This window comes from Tenrec ecaudatus, chromosome 4 (genome assembly GCF_050624435.1).
Source record: "Tenrec ecaudatus isolate mTenEca1 chromosome 4, mTenEca1.hap1, whole genome shotgun sequence".
Classification (NCBI taxonomy): domain Eukaryota; kingdom Metazoa; phylum Chordata; class Mammalia; order Afrosoricida; family Tenrecidae; genus Tenrec; species Tenrec ecaudatus.
The window spans coordinates 13,237,220-13,254,338 of record NC_134533.1 but is presented as its reverse complement, the minus strand read 5'-3'; the positions used below and the strand labels follow the sequence as shown (position 1 = coordinate 13,254,338).

Genomic DNA, 17,119 nt, shown 5'->3' with positions numbered 1-17,119 from the left:
GCTGTGCTGGGTCATTTCTATTTTTAATGAAGATGAAGCTGAGATGAGAGTAGAGTGAAGTGCATTATTTTTTTTTCAGAAGAGAGAAAATACAATTTCTTGCATGTTTTGCAGCAGTGGTACACCATGACTACACTGAAGATGGGAACCGACGGTGTTCCTGGTGTGATTGCCCCCATTGATGTCCATGCCACCAAGCCCAGGTACCCTGTGGCTGCTGGAAGCCCTGGTCAGACTCCAGGGGTGATTGCTCACGCAGCCTCCACAAGCATGGTCCAGGGTGATGCCGGGAGAGTGCATTTACAGAGCTCTCCCGTGGTGCTCCAGAACCCAGCAGGAGTGGCAGTGGCACAGAGCCTACCCATCATCCTCCAGTATCCAGCAGAACAAGCGTGTTTGCAGACTGCACCCACAGTGATTCAGGATGCATCAAGAACAACCAATGTCCAGACCCTGCCCCAGGCCCCTCAGAACCCTCCAAACTTCATCCCTCCGCCCACAGGCGCCTCAAACCCATTTCAGTGGAACATGTCGTTCGGATCCTTTTCCACATTCGATCCCAAGGAATTCATAAACGAGGAGGTCAGGACATTGGGGGTGAGTGCGGCTTCCTTTTCTCTTTGGTTTGAGTCTGTTCCTAGTGACCTTGCACGAAGAAGGGAGCAGACTTAGAGGGCAAAGGACAGAAGGGAGGGTGTTGTTGGCGTTGTCAGGTGCTGCCGAGTTGGTTCCAACCCATAGCGACCCCAAGTACAAAGGAGTGAAGCACTGGACGGTCTTGCGTAGCCTGGGCTTGAGCCCATTGTTGCAGCCACTGTGCCAACCCATCTCATTGACGGCCTTCCTCTTCTTCGCTGCCCCTCCACTTTACTAAGCTTTGAAGAGAGAGTGACTATTTATAAAGACTATACCCAGGAGGCCAGTCCCTTCTTTGCCTTTCTCCCCATCTATGGTCTTTGGAAGTAGATGTACAAGGGACAAAGCCTCCTTCTACTTATCCGGGGCAGGAGATCCCGGTTTCACAGCCAAGTACATTTGCTGTGACCTAAGGGACACCGTCCCCCATCAGGTCATCCTCCTTAGAATGAGAAGGTCTATCAAGAGGCAAAGGAGCCCTGGTGGAGCAGTGGTGAAGCCCTTGACTGCTGACTGAAAGATCAGCAAGCCAAGCACACCAGTGGCTCTGTAGGAGAAAGCTGTGTCTGTCTGTCTCTTTTCACAAAGATGACCGAAAGCTGATAGGGTGACTTTACATGTTCAGCTCACTATGAGTTGGAATCACTTATAAATAACCTCACTGGATACTCAGGGCCAGGAAGAAAGGTTCATTTCAAGGAATGGGTATAGGTATAGGGTGAGATGTGGGGCAGAGGGGGAAAAGATGGGGCTTTCTACTCCCGTAAAGAGTTACAGTCTTGGAAATCCACAGGGCAGTTCTACCCTGTCCTATAGGGTTGCCCTGAGTCAGCATTGACTCAATGGCAGTGAGTTTGGTTGATTTGGGTTTGGGTTTGGGTTTGGGTTTGGGTAGAGCAGAGGGAGCTGAGATATCTACTTCCTGTCAGGTGTTGGTTTTCAAGTTCAGCGAACATTTCCTCGAATCCCTACAACCACCCTGCACAAGCCGTATAGTATCACCCCATCTTACAATAAGGAACTTCAGACACGAAGAGGGTCAGTCTTGGCCTACAGCCAGGACCTGAGCCAGGACACAAGCCCCAGTGGTTGGCTGCCAAAGGCAGGATAAAGCCGTTTCTCCGCACACTGGTGGACCAGCTTGAAGAGAAAATACGTTTCCTCTGCCTCAAGCAATCTCGCCTTCCCTTCAAACATGTGGTTTGCATCCCTTGTGGAGTTGTATTTTTTAACCTAGACATGGACCCCAGGGATGCTGACCTTGGTGGTCTACAGGGTAGCCCAGATGATTCCAGGATGCCCCTAAGGCCCCAGATCTCTCACCCCAACTTGTTCTCCCACCAGGCCATCCAGATCCTCATCGGCCTGATGCACATCTTTTGGGGGATCAATCCCTTACTGTATCCGAAAGGACAAGAAACGTGGGTGACCGGACCCTCGGGGTACCTGTTCTGGGGAGGACTGTCTGTGAGTACATGGCCAGATGGCCTCTTTCCTGGAGGAAGAAGGAGCCCATAATCTGAGTCCTTGTGTCTCCATTGCTTCAAGAGGCTGAAAGCACAGAAATATCACACACGAGTGGTGTTGAAGATTAGAAATGTGTTTTCTCACAGTTAGGGAAGCTAGAAGTTTGGGTTCAGGGCACCGATTGCTCTTTGTCACTTGGGGGTGGGAGATCTTTTTCTCACATGGCTTCTATCTTCCTCCACTAGTGCTTGCTTTTCTCTGTATTTGGTTCTTTTGATATCTTAAAAGTCACGAGGCTGCAATTGCACCTATAATCGCCTCAAAAAGAATCCCTGCTGCCAAATGGGATGACAGGACATATTTGGAAAGGACACAATCCAATTCATCTCAACTCAACAACTCAGCTCACTGCCCTTGAGTCAATGCCAACTCAGAACGACCCTATAGGACAGACACAAAGAAGGGGACTCAAACTCCACACCAACCTAAAGCCAACTGCCAGAAGGCAATTTGACACCAACCATCCTTCCCACCACACCTTGACCTCTCACTGGATTCAATAATTCATCACAATGACCACACAGAACTCACAGACAAGACTCGTGATTGTGGGGTTGATTTGGGAAGCTAACAGTTTCCAAAATGTTAAGGATACAATTCTTTGGTCCACGATGCCTCTTCTCAGCCATGTTGGTAAGCATGTCTCTCTCTGATCCTCAGCCACTCAGCTTCGTGGTTTCTTGGCCTCTCTGCTTTGTTACATGAGCCAAGAAGCCCAGCTCTCTGCCTGCCGGTCTCCTCTGCCCTGCCTCGTGGTCTCCATGCAGCGACCCTGCTCTGCCTTGTGGTCTCAATGCTGTTGTTACTATTGCTTCTGCCACTTCTTGCACAAGCTCTGCTGGTGGCTCTTTCTTTATGGCCATGGGATTCCTGCTTCTGAGATACTTCTTCTACTGAGCAGAGCGGCAAAGTGGACTAATTCCCAACTTAGCAACCTCTACACTATTTACATGCACCCACCCCTTCACTGGGAGGGAGTCACAAAGATTATGGACAGAAGAAGCCTATTAAGAGATTCAACTTCACCACACTTGGAAGTGCTGGGAGAAATTCCTGAGCCCCAAGGCCCCTTTTAATTCTAAGCTCTCATAAATGTATTCTTATCTCCTCTTGTATCCATATATCCATCACCTACCTAGCAGCATCAGAGCTGGCTGGAACAGTAACTTTCCCAGAATCACAAGGTGTGCTAGCAGCAGACGTAAGGCAGGAGCTTAGGCATCCTATCTCCCAGGCGAAGGCCCTGTTCACAACACTACCCTGCCCCTGGCTTTCCAAGCTCATTAAGCCAGGCTAGGTGAGCAATGAATGCGTTTGGACCAGGCAATGAATTAAAAGATTCAATCTGAAAAATAATCATACTTAAAGCATCCTGAAGAAACATTCAGCTTTTTAAGGCAGGTGGGGGGGTCTAAACACACAGGTGTTTGAGTATCAAGGCATGAGGTCTAGTCATGGGAGAGTGGGCTTGTTGAGAGATAGCAAATAGACTAGCACATCTTATGAAAATAGTATATGGAACATGTCGTTTGACAGGTACATCTAGGGGTGGATTGTTATCTTTGCAAAGCTGCTTATTCTATTTTTTGTCTTATAGTTTATTATATCTGGATCCCTATCTGTCCATGCAGCAAAGGACCCCAGCCCATGTATGGTAAGTGACAGGCCATCCTTCCAAATCCCTGAGATAAGAATATAGCTTTCTTCCAAAACATGGAGAGAGAGGCCTCCCATCAACAGTGTGGGCTGGCCCTGGTTCAGGGTCCCCTGGTTTTATAGACCTTGTTTCATTCCATCTTCACTCGTCGAGAACACTTAATTATCCTCAATTTGTAAAGGAGGAGATTGGGGCACAGAAAGGTCATGTGGCTTCCCAAAGATCACACAGTGAATTAAGGGCAGAGCTGGGATGTGAACCCAGAGCTCTCTGGTTCCAGAGCTGTGCTTCTCCTAACATTGCATTGGCTTGCTCACAGATGCTAAGGTTTGGGCAGATCACTCATACACACAGCCCAGTGACCTAGGGTGCTCTGATTTCAGCAGGTAGGCCAAGCTGGGCCAAGGGGAAGTGTGTGGGATGTTCCAATGGCTCCATCTCTATAAAACGTTGCCAGCGCTTGCCTTTGGATGGCCTGGAAAAGTGAGGGTATTATTCAACTTGAATAACTCAGAATCCCAGCCACAGGCCCAGTGCCCATGAGGAACTTATACATGGATCTAGAGGCAGTTGTGCAATGGGAACAAGGGAATAGTGAGTGGTTTGAAATCAAGAAAGATGTGCTACCAAGTGGTATCCTCTCACTATACTTGTTCAATCTATATGCTGAGCAAATCATCAGAGAAACTGATTTATATACAGAAGAACATGGCCTCAGGGTTGGAGGAAGGCTTATTCACAGCCTGAGATGTGCAGGTGACACAAGCTTGCTTGCTGAAAGTGAGGAGGACTTGAAGCACTTGTGGTAAAGATCAAGGATTTCAGCCTTCAGCGTGGATTGACTCAATGTAAAGAAGACCAAAATCCTCGCAACTGGACCAATTGGTGACATCATGATAAATGGGGAAAAGGGTGAGGTTGTCAAGGATTTTTTGTCTTGCTTGGATCCACAATCAATGATCCTGGAAGCAGCAATCAAGAGATCAAAAGATGAGTTGTACTCGGGAAATCTGCTGCAGAAGACCTCTTTAGAGTGTGGAAGAGCAAGGATGTTACTTTGAGCACTAAAGTACGCCTGACCCAAGCCATATTTTCTGTTGCCTCCTATGCATAGGAAAGTTGCTCATTGAATAAAGAGGACAGAAGAAGAATCAATGCATTTGAATTGTGGTGCTTGAGAAGAATATTGAAATGTACCATGAACTGCTCTAAGGACAAAGCAGTCCATCTCGGGAGAAGCGCAGACAGAATGCTCCTTAGAGACGAGGATGGCAAAACCTCATCTTACATGCTTTGGACATATTGTCAGAAGAGACCAGTCCCTGGAGAAGGACAGCATGTTTGGTCAAGGAGAGGGGGCAGCAGAGAAGAGGAAGGGCCTCAAGGAACTGGATTGAAACCGTGGCCGCAACAACTGGCTCGCTCAGCCAGAGGAAGAATTGTGACGATGCCGCAGGAGCAGGCAGTGTGTTTTTTCTCTTGGGCATAAGGTCTCTTTGGGTGAGAATCAACTCACTGGCACCCAACAACAACAATCTAGTGTGCTGACCTACAGTCTCCCTCCCTCCAGAAGCCTGACACCCCAACCACTCCAATATCAGTGGGGCTTACACTGCCTGCTAACATCCCAACAAGACCGTATCAAGCCCCAGCCCACATCTTGTGTGAAGCCCTACACCCTCCCAAAGGCGTCTGCCATGCCAGGGTCTCCTCGCCCCCTCTGGCTCAGACGCCTGGCTTCTCAGTGCGTTTGGGCTTTCTGCTCTCGGTACCACATGAAGTCGCCACGATTAAGGCTCGAGCGGATGGCCCCTGGTTTGCATTTTGCCCCTTTCTTTCTTCGGGGGTTCTCTTTTGTTTGGTGGGTTGTGCCTGTCGGCTCTGCCTCTGGAAGGGCCTGAGCGGTGTAGAGAGTGGAGGTCCCCTGCTGATTGCCTAAAGATGGATGCAGGGGTGACTCTACTTCCAGAGAAGCCAAAAGCCTGCTCATCTCCCAAAGCACCAACGAGGGGGTACCCTCTTGAAGCAGTTCTGCTGGGAGGCACACAGGGCCAACTCAGAATCGAATCAGCAGGAACTGGGAGCCCCTGCACCTCACCTCATCCCAAATATGGGACATCATCCCTTCTTCATTTCCTTCACTTGCCCAACCCAAAACCCCCTCAGAGGAGGAAGCTTGAGTAGGAGCCACAGCTAGAGCAGGCCTCCCTTCCCTTCTGAGAAGGCAAAGCTGGGTTCCCCGCTCACTCCCTCTCCCCCAGCCCCTGCTGAGCTCTTTTTCCTAGCATTATCTGTTCCTAGTTTCCTTCGAACCCAGCCCTCGGGATCTCATCCCCCTGATGATTTTTTCCAGACACAGTTTCTTCTTCCCTGCATTCGGGGTGTTGCACGTTGGTGACAGAATCGCTTTCTCACCTCACTGCACTTGGAACACACAGGATTCCCCGCCCCGCAGCCAGGTCTCCTGTACTGAACCCGCCAAGAGGGCCCACAAGTCCAGCTTCAGACTCTGCTCACTGCCTCCCACTCGCCCTTGTCTCCTCCAGGTGAATGGCAGCGTGGGCATGAACATCGTCAGCGCGATCTTCTCTCTGTGTGGGATCTTCATTCTCATTACAGAGATGGCCCTGACTCCCATGGTGAGCTTTCAATCTGCCTGGGTCCTGTGCTTCCAGACACCTGGAGAGCTTACGGGCTTGCTTCCACAGCAGAAGTCCATCTTCAGACAACACCACAGTTGTTGTTGCTGTTGTGCACCGTCCAGTAATTCCAACTCATGGTAACCCCATACATACAGAGCAGGACTGCCCCCCGAGAACTGTGATCTAGCTGTGTGTCATAGCTGTGATCTGCGCGCAAGCAGACCACGAGACCTTTTCTTGTGCAGAACCACTGAGTGGGATTGAACTGCCAACCTTTGGGTTCCAAGGGCAGACCAAATGATTAGCAGGGATATCCAGGAGCGCCACTGCACCTAGTGATTATCTGGCCATGATCCAAGCCCTGTGACCTTGGAGGAAAGCATAATGAACCCCATGTCTTGATCTCAGAGTCCCCTCCTGGTGTGAACACTGAATGAATTGACCAAAGGTTGGGCAATTCCTGTTCCCCCAGAGGCAACTCAGAAGAAAAGACTTGCCTGTGCTTGTGACAACATCAGCGATTGAAAACCCTCACTGACGGGGAGTGTGACAGGAGGTCCTGAGTCGAGTAGAAAAAAATGTGACCAAATCTCAAAAAATCGTGAAAAGAAAAAAAAAGTCGAGGATGACTGTTCTGGTGTTCTGCCTGGGGATCACTAGGAGTCGGCAGTGACACAGTGGGAGTGCGTTTTGAGTTACGAGGTGAACAGGCACGTCGGGGAGGTGTGCTTCCATAGACTAGTCAACTAGCTACATCAAAGGGGCAGCGCTTGCAGAGGAAGAAAGCTCACAAGGCAGGAAGGAGTAGGGGGAAAGGATGCATGAGAACAGGAAACCCAGGGAGAAAGTGGGAGACGTGTTGTTACGGTGTAATCCATGTCACCAATCCAAATGTGTAGGCATTGTCAAATGGCAAACCAATTGGCTCTGGAAAACGTTCACCCAAAACACGATAAATAGTCTAAGAGAAGAAGTGATGGGTTAGGGTCACATTCTACACTAATAATTGTAAGAGAGAAAACCCTAGTCACGTAGCAGGATCCCTATGAACGCCGACAGAAAACCCGATTTCCAAACGGGATTACGCCCTCAAGGATGAAGATCAAGATTGCAATAGCTACTTTGAAGGGACACAGTTTAGTGCAGTCTACCTGCGCCCTATACACCACCAGCCCCGCCACGAACCTCCTGCCTGCCAAAGACAGACTGCAGCCAGGCAGGAGCATCAGAAGCAGGCCTGAGAAGGGCGGGGCAGGACTGATGGCCCCAAGCTTGCTGATGCCCAGCCCTGAGGCCAACCCCCAACAAGCAGACTTCGAGTCAAGTAGAGTATTGGTGAAGTGAAGGCAATGCCAAGCTAAAATAATAGTAATAATTCACTGCCATTGAGTCCATTTGACACACAGTGACCTGATAGGACAGAGCAGAACTGTCCCTGTGGGTTTCCGAGACTGTAACTTTTCCCGGGAGTAGAAAGCCTCATCCTTCTCCCGAAATGCGGGTGGTGGTGAGTTCCAACTGCTGACCTTTTGGAGAGCAGCCACACACAAAACCACTGCGCCACCAGGCAAGGCCTGTCGCGGGGCAATGAGATAGAGGGAAGGCAGCCCATAAAGGGTGTGGCATCACGTCCTGTGCCACTGAGGGCCACTGGAGCTCGCCCCTGGTGGAATTCCTAGAGACAGTGAACAACACATGATCGGAGTCTCGGACGCCAGGAATACAGGAGCTGGAGTATCAAACGCCACCCCCTGACAGCCAGTGACTGCTGGTTGCTCTCCGGGAACATGAATTCCCAGAACTTGGGATCTGTCCTGCAAACAGCAAAGTGGACTTCCAGGTCAGAGGAAGGAGCCCAAGGGCAACAAATGCAGGGGCTGGCAGTCAGAAGGCAGGCCAGTGTATTCTGTGGGAAGACGGGGGACAGAGGAGGGAGGCCCCCACAGCATCTGCTGCCAGTGGCCCGAAGCAGGGAGGTCTGCAGCCATCTAGCTAAGCCATGTAGTGTGATTGCCCGAGGTGAGCCTCTCATGTGTGGACTGTGGCCGAGACGGTGACCCCTAAGGACTAACTCTCCTCCTATTCCTCTTGACCTCTAGATTTATCTGGTGGTCTATTCCGGGAGTCTCTTGCCCTTCGCCCTCCTGGAATTCTGCCTCACTTGCGTGGTCTCTCATTTTGGGTGTCAAGCTACCTGCTGGAACCGCTCTACAGTGAGTGTTGGGCTGACGTCCAGAAAGAGAGCATCCTGGTAGAGAAGGGCTGATGGGAGGGGTGGCCAGAGTTTGGAGGGGAATGACGCTCAAGAAAAGGCATATCAGTTAAGCTTTGCTGTGTGACAAAGTCACCCCAAAGCTAAAGAACCCGAAAGAGCAACCTCTTTTTCAGTTCTCGATTCCGAGTCTGAGTAATTTAGGTTGTGATCGCCTCCTGGTCTTTGCTTTTCAGAACATGACATCGATTTCCACCCTGTTCAAAGCCAACCCGATCAGCACTGTCAACGGCCCTTACAATGCCACCCACAGCCCCGTGAACCCTACCGCCAGCCTGGGCAACACCACCACCAACTACGTCAATGTTGCCACCAGCCCTGTAAACACTGCTGTTGGTGTTGTCCACGCTACCACCGACGCTGCCACCCATGCCTACCCCAACACCGCGCCACAGGAAGTCCCCTCCTCTGTACCCTGAACCCCGGGAAGAGCCGATCCGGCCCAGAAATAGATGACCTGGGCCGTCTGTGGCAGACCCTTCCTGCTCTCGGCAGCTTCCCGGACTATGACTCCAGCCCTCGCACGGGACCAAAGAGGAGAAAATATGTTCAACCTCCTACCTCCCCAGCTTCATTTGTGTTATGAAATTTTGGATTTTTCTAAATCATAAGTACTTTCTCTTTGACTCTGCGTGCTGTTTCTCGTTTCCCCCTCTGCTGTGGGCCTGAGCCTTCCCCACATCTGTCCCTCAACCTTAACCCCGCAGCTCTGGCCACCAGGTGGCTTCGTCACGGTGACCAACCCGCTCGCTCTCCTGCCTTTTTCATCTCCTCCGCACCACATGTTCTCTCTCCGTGCAATCCACCTTGGAATTCCACCTACCTTTTAGGCATCACTGGAGGCTACCTCCTCCAGGAAGCTCTCCCTGATCATCAGCATTCATCTCTGCCTCCTCCCATCTCGCTGTGGTACTTGGCTGAATATAGGTGTGAGACCTCTGGTCAGAATCTACAACCACACTATTCCTGACTATCCCTGTCAGCCCATCAGCCCGGTGACACAGCCTTAATCCAGGGCCACTTATTGATTTAACAGGCATGTACTGAGCATTGACTCAGTGCCTTTTTCTCCATGCATGTTTGGTGAACTGCCGTGTGCATGTTTGCCCCGCCGCTCCTGGTGTGCGCTCTCTGTTGAGAGATGCAGTGGAACGTAAACTCCTGCAGGGCTGTCCCTCTCAGAAATAATTGACACCCTCCAGTGGTGAAATCACAAGCTTTATGACTCGCGGGGCAGTTGGGATGAAGGAAGACAGAATTAGACTCATGAGGTCTATGTGTATGGTGTGGAGACCATGTCTGACCTCCTCTGACTTCCCACGGGGGAAAGAGCATCCACCTCAACCCGATCCCAATACCAACGCCCATGAGGTGGAGGCCAGACAGGCCCCCACCCTCAACCTTCTTTCCCAGCTCCGACCCCCGCCAGCCCTCCCACAGCCCTCCCTACTTCTTGGCTCAGCTCTGTAACTCATTGCACCCAGAAGCAGCGGATTCACAGCCAATACTTACAATGACAGGGTTTGTTCAGGAAGTTAGCAGGGTATAATTCGGGATCAGAATGGCTCTGGATACAGTTCTTCCGGAAAGAGCTTCTTTTCAGCTGTGCCTACACGTACGTCTCTCTCTGGTCCTAAGCCTCTTAGCCTCAGGGCCTCTCGGCCTCTACACCATATGGAAAAGTGCAAACCTCTCTTGGCATTGCTTAAAGATACCCACCAAAGACACTCAGCTTTAGGGCTGTGAGTCAGCAAGCCTAGCTGCTTCAACTAAGTGTCTAGGGACACCCTACCCTGCAAGCAAACCTACCGCGTGAGGTCACAGAGCTTGACTTACTCCACGGGCTGTGGAGGGAGCCCGCCATCCTGTGTCACACTCCTGCTTCTGCCTGTGCTGCCACCACTTCTCCAGCACGGCTCTGCTGCCATCATCCTCGGTCTCCTGAGCTGAGTGAGTTCAGCGCCAGCCTCTTCAGAGGATACCTTCTACTCCCAGCTCGTCTTTCTTGATGAACTCCACCATTCCCGCTTCGGCGATGGCTCATTTTAAACCAAGCAGGCTGGCCAAACCGACCAATCGCCTAACTGACCAGGCTGGCCTAACTGACCATTAGGGTCCCACACATCTTCTTTGCAGAGGCCCGCCCAAGACATATGGTAGCAGTTACAGAGACTCTGGCTGGAAGAGCCATAGCACACAACTCCCTGCGCTGCAGGCCTTGACTTCTCAGATGTGGGGGAAAGCCAGCCCCCCACAGCTAAGGGTGGGTTTGATAGGCACAATTGTACGGTTGAAATATATAAAGATTATAATAAAGTCATAGAGGATAAGGAGAGAGAGAAGAGAGATTGAAATAATGGAGGCAGACACATTTCATGGTAGCATGCTCACCTCGGCCCAACTTGGTGGTCCACTTGGAGATGGGAGAGCCAAGGGCAGGAGAGAGGGGGAGGGAAAGGAGGAAAGGGGGAAAGGGAACAGGGAAGCGAGGGATTGGGAACCAGAGGAAAGCTCCAGGGTGAGAGGGAGGCAAGGGAGAGAGAGCTCTTTATTGCTAACCCAGGCTTATATATCTTTGGGGAGAGTGAACGCCCCCTAATTACAGGTCAAGACATATGTCACAGGAAGGGGTTGCACTATAGGTTATACAGTAATGAGAGGGGGGCAATCTAAGGGTACACATGCAATAGGAAGGGGAGGGATTGAGGGCACATGTGTGACAAGATGGGCGGATCTTAGATACAGGATGGCAGCCTAACTTTGGATGTCACCAAGCAAGTTTGACCTGTTCTCTGGCTCTCCATGGAAACCATCATCAGTAGGGTGTGAACTCCACCTACAGTGGACCTTCAGAGAGACTATCTCTAAGCATCTGACCTCCCACCATGTGCTGGCAAACAGTCTCTAATGTTTGGCATACCTTTGGGGGAGACGAAGCTGGGGAAGTCTTTTTTATCCCACACTCAGATCCTCTGCCCTGGGGGTGGGGGTGGTGACAAGCATCCTCCTCAGCCCCTTCTCATCCATGTGCTGAAAACAAAATATGAAAGGACCAAGGGCCTCAGGGTGCGGTGTCCTTTAAGCCAGAGGAGCATGTGCAGAAAGGAAAGGGGAATGGGAAGATACCTTTGCTGGGCACAGTTGGCCTCGCCATCCTATTTCTAGAAGGGGGTCTTTGTCCAGGTGCAAACAGCATACCCCTCCCATGACTAAGGTGCATAGCCTGCTAGCTACAAAGACTGCAATCCTGCATTTTCTGGCTGTTGGTAAGCCCACTGCCATTGAGTTCATTCCAAATCGTAGCCATCCTATGGGATCGCGTCGATCTGTCCCGTAGAGTTTCTGAGACCATACGTCTTTATGGAAGAAGAATGTCCCTTCTCTCTCCAATGGAGCATCTAGTGGGTTTGAACTGTGAACCTTTTGGTTAACAGCCCAAAGCTTAACCCATGGTGCCACCAGGGTTCCAGAGAGTTCAAAGTCACCGAAACAACTGCATTCCTTGGAATGTATGTTTTCACACAGGTAGGTCGTCATGGAGATGGTGAGAAGCAGCCGATTTTCCCTTCAAGAGACTTGCAGCGCCAATTCTGCCCTGTCTTACAGGGTTGCTATGAGTCAGCTGGTATCCACTGTGTCAGTGAGTGTGTTAGTCTGGGAAGACTAGAGAAACAAATCCACAGTAACTCATATGTATATGAGTTTTATATAAAAGGTAAGTGTACATTAAGAAAGCATCCCAACCCAGTGCTGCCCAAGCCCATAAGTCCAACATTAGCCCATGTGTCGGACACCAATCTACAGTCTTCCTCCAGCTCACAAAACATGCGCAATGACACCGACTGCAGGAGGAAAGCCGAATCAGTGAACGTGTAAGCATCTCAGCGCTGGCAGGGGTCTCCACACGGCTTCTCCAGCACCCAGGGCTGCATCAGAGTAGGTCCATGTGGCTTTTTTTCAGGGATATCTCACAGGAAGTGAGCCATGCCAGCTGAAGCAGGGAACTGGTTAAGGCAGCCACACACTGGTCTGACCATCAGAGAACAAGAAACCAGAGAACCAAAAAGGCGAGGCTCACCAAGCTATTTATCTCTCTGACCTTCAATTAACCCCACAGGTGTTTATTGGCCAGGTTGGCACAATAAAACTTAACTATCACAGTGAGTGAGGACTCTGTCATGTTCACACTGACACCCGTAAATACATATTCTCACATTTACACACATGAGCATTCACATGCACACTCACCCCTCACATGCAGGCTCACACCCACAGCCTCACACATTATTACTCTGGCACACACACTTCCTCAGACCTTGATGAGCATACATGCTGACATACACACATACTTACACTCGCCCTCACACATCCGTGTTCTCACACCCACACCCTTTCACATACGGATGCATTCGCTCATACACACATGCTCACACCTTGACACACCCACATGTGTTCAATGCTCTAACGCACACTCACACACCCTCTGCTCCTTAACCACTCTGGAGGAGGTCTTATCTAAGTTCAGGTGGAGCACACAGCTTCCTGATCATTCAGCTGTTTCTTCTTCAGCCAAGGTCACATCCCCAGCCCAGTAGATGGAGACTTGCCCCTCTGGGCCTCAGTTTCCCCTGTAGGAAGGCAACCAGGTATTCTCACGGGTTCTTGGCCGGGGAGACCCAGGATCCCAGGAGCAGCTCCCTCACTCCCAGCATCAGGCCAAGGAGCGGAGGTCTAGGAGCCCCAAGGGACTGAGAACCTCCCAGAGGCAGCAGCTCCCAAGCCGAACGGATTTCCAAGCCTCACACGCCTAGCAAGCCTTTCACATGAATATGTGTGAACTGGGGAGAGGCAACTGCGGGCCGGAGCAGAGGCAGTGGATAGAGAGCAGCGTCGGGGGCCGCAGCAGCAGAAGCCAGCCGGTGAGTTCCAGCTGTTGCCCTCAGCCCCACCGGGGCCACTGCCCACTCTGGGGCAGCACAGGGGAGTGGACCTGGGGCCAGAAGAGAGGAGCAGGGGTGGTGGGGGACTCTGGGTAAGGAGACAGACACCACTGGGCAGGGCAGGCTTCAGCTCTGGAGTCTGCCGCACCCCCTTGGCCATGCAAAGGGTCAGGTGGCTCCGAGGGCCTGGACCAGGTGGTGCAGCTTCCTCCCCACCCCGCCACCCTCCACAGGGAACCTGGGCTGCACTTGGCAGGGCCAGGGGGAAGGCATCAGTCTGTGCTCCTCAGAGCTCACTCTTCAAAGGCCTCAGGTTCCCCTGGGTGAAGCTGGTCCCAGGCAAGATGCAGGAGCTCTTCCCTGTCCCTTCTCCAAGGGGTCTGCACAGCGGTTCTCCACCGGTGAGGGGTTCAAGGACAGACATCACCTCACCCTTCACTGGTGGGTCTGAAAACGAAAGCCAAGGGGCAGGGACGGGCTCTTCCAAGACGCTGGGGGCTGAGGGAAGCAGTGGAGTGGAATATCGTCAGCAGGCCGATGGTGGGTATGGTCCACTCTATAGGGTGTGGCCACGGAGGCAGCTTGCTGGTCTATTTGCATCCTTCCCAGACCTCGGGGCAGGGCTGTACTGACCTGGAAGGACAGACAGGCCTCTGGGATTGGAGGAGCTGGAGGTGGCTTATTCCTCCCTGCGCCATCCAGTCGATCCCGGAGACCCCATGTGTGGCAGGGTAAAACTGCGCACCACAGGGGTTTTCAGGCTGATTTTCAGAGTGGATCACCAGACCTTTCTTCCAAGGCACCTCTGGCTGGACTTAAACCCCAACTTGAAGTTCAGCACCCCAGCACATCAGCCTTTTACATTGCCCAAGAACATCTTAGGCCTAGAGAGATGGGGAAAAAACCCAAAAAGAACTCCTGCCTGAGCCAAAGAATGGGAGCAAGGGGGTGGGGGGTGGGTGATGCTGTAGGTGGGATTGTAGAAGAGCGGGTGGGGGAGACTCTCAGATGCATGGAGCAGGTAACCCACACACCAGAGCCACCCATTTGACAGATGAAGACACTGAGACCCAGAGAGGTTAAACAATCTACCCAAGGTCATGCAGCTGGTTGAGCTGGACGCCCCCCCTCCCCACCCCCTCCCACTCCCACCAGCACCTCTGGCCCTAACCAAGAAGCGCAGATGCTTCCTCCCAGAAGTGCAGGTGTGCAGGTGCCTGCCCCGGAGGTGCTCTCTCCCCAGCTGGTAACGCCTCCCCAGGCAGCCCCACCCTGGGACAATGAACAAGGCTGCTGCTGGCTTCTCCTGAGCAGAGAAAAATGTAAAGAGGTGCGCACAGGCCGGGTGCAGGCAGTTATTCACGGCTTGGGCTCGGCCAGTGGTGGGAAGGCTCCGGATATAGTGCAGCTGAGGACCAGGGTGGATGGAGGGAAGTCAAGTGGGCTCACATTCCGGGTCTCCAGGAGGTCAGTGGGTCCAGCATGCGCGTGCATACACACACACACACACACACACACACACACACACACACACACACCAGTAGCTTGGCCTCTCCATCAGAGGAAGAACAGCAGGTACAGGAGCTCCCTAAGGCAATCCGGCAGGGGATGGAAGTCAGTTTCTCCTAGTAGCCTCCTTGAAGCCAACTCTTTCTTGCTCCCCTCCGCCACCCTGAGTGCTCCCCAGGGGGGCGGCTACTGCTCCCTCTGAAGTGTTCTCTCACTCTGCAGCGTCAGCGCTGTGGGTGAAGGAGAAGCAGTCACCTCGCTGGTTCTTAGGCACCTGCTTCCTGGAGGGCCCACTGGGTCAGCTGGTCCAGGGTCTGGTCTCAGCTGAGACAGCTGTGTCAACCCCTCTGTCCCATTCTACCTGCCGCAAAGCTACCTCTAACCCCAGTTGGCTGGTCTGCAAGACAGGCTGGGTAACCGCAATCCCACAGGGCTGTGGTAAGGGTCTCTGGCCTCTGTCAGACCTTGCAGACCGGCCTGGCCTGGTGTGGATGTGGGGGGAAGGGGTCTGTCTCTGTCCCCTGCAGCTGATCCCTGGTCAGTGCATTGTGAGGACCTGGAGGCCGGGGGGCCGCTGAGACTGTGGCTGTTCACCCGCCCACCTGTCCTAGTGCTCAGGGGAGAGCTGGATGATTGGTTAGTAGGGAAAGGTTCTCTCTCTCTCCCTCTCTCTCTCTCTGTTTTTCTGGGTAGCACAGGGCCAGGGGGCATGAATCTGGCTGCCTCAGGGATGCAGTAGAGGGTTGTCCCTGGCCTGAGGGGTGGAGGCGCAGGGTGAGGGTGGTGGAGAGAGAAGGCAGAAGTCTCAGGTACAAGGTGGCACTTAAGTGGTTGCCATTTAAACCGCCTCATTATCAGGAGCGGGCCTATTTTTGTCGTGTTTTCGCTTCTTCTAAGGAGCGTGAGTTCGCAGTGTTAGCCAGTTTCTCACCCCATGCCGGCTCGGGATATCTGCGGGAGGGGGGACATCCGGAGCCCCGGTGACATGAGAGCGTCCTGCGTCACGTTGGGCGGTTTTCATCAGGCCCCACGTGCTCCACGTAAAGGTTTTGTGGGTCCTACTGCTGCTCTTGTTCTGGCTGAGAAGCTACACCGCCCAAGGACACCAGCTCAGCCATGCCCCCCAGGACAAATCAGTGACAGCAATGACACGCCCACCCTCCTTTCCTGAATTGCTCCTCCCCTAGGCATTGGGTTGCTAACCATAAGGTCAGCAGTTCAAAGCCACCAGTCGCTCCACGGGAGGAAGACGAGGCTTTCTACTCCCGTAAAGAGTTGCTACCTCAAAAGACCAAGGGGCGGTTCTAACGTGTCCTACAGGCTTGTCGTGAGTCTGAAGCCGCTTAATCAATGGCAGTGAGTTTTTTGTTTTGTTTTAGTTTGAAAGGGTGAGAGCCTCAGAAAGCCATGGGGGGGGGGGCAGTTCTAGGGTGTCCTCTAGGGTCTGGATGAGTGGGAATAAACAGCAGGGAGTGAGAGTGAGCATTACCATCAACTCATCGGTCCCTGCCTTTGCTCCCTGACCTCCCAGGCCCCTGCTGTCAGCCTAATCCCAAACAGACGGAGGCCGAAAGAATACAGCGTGCAGAGTGCGCAGACGTCTTTACTCAGTAAGCTCAGCTTTATTTGGTTTAAAGATGATGTCAGAGATATTTTTGGTTTGAGCTTTAGAGATGATCCAAGAGCCACTGTTTGAGAGTTTTGTGTTGTTCTGCTAAAAATATGTCCTGCCCACCTCTTTGGTGTTAGAATATGTCCTGGAGATGGGAAGGAGGGAGCCTAGGCCCTGTTAAGGTTTTTTTAAATGAACTTATTTGGGAATGGTGCTGTGGTGGGTATGCACTGGGCCTGCTACTGCACGGTCGGCAGTTCAAAACTATCAGCTACTCTGTGCGAGAAACATGTGGCTTTCTACTCCCATAAACAGTTACAGGTT

General features: G+C 52.1%; 1 protein-coding gene across 1 annotated transcript; it reads left to right on the top strand.

Annotated features, from left to right (window-relative positions):
- Positions 1-126: 126 nt before the first annotated feature.
- MS4A18 (membrane spanning 4-domains A18) lies at positions 127-9,153 on the top strand. Its single transcript, XM_075547562.1, has 6 exons — positions 127-597; positions 1,981-2,103; positions 3,761-3,817; positions 6,367-6,480; positions 8,562-8,675; positions 8,911-9,153. Exons 1-6 carry the CDS (start codon positions 127-129, stop codon positions 9,151-9,153), a joined length of 1,122 nt encoding a protein of 373 aa, XP_075403677.1.
- Positions 9,154-17,119: the final 7,966 nt, after the last annotated feature.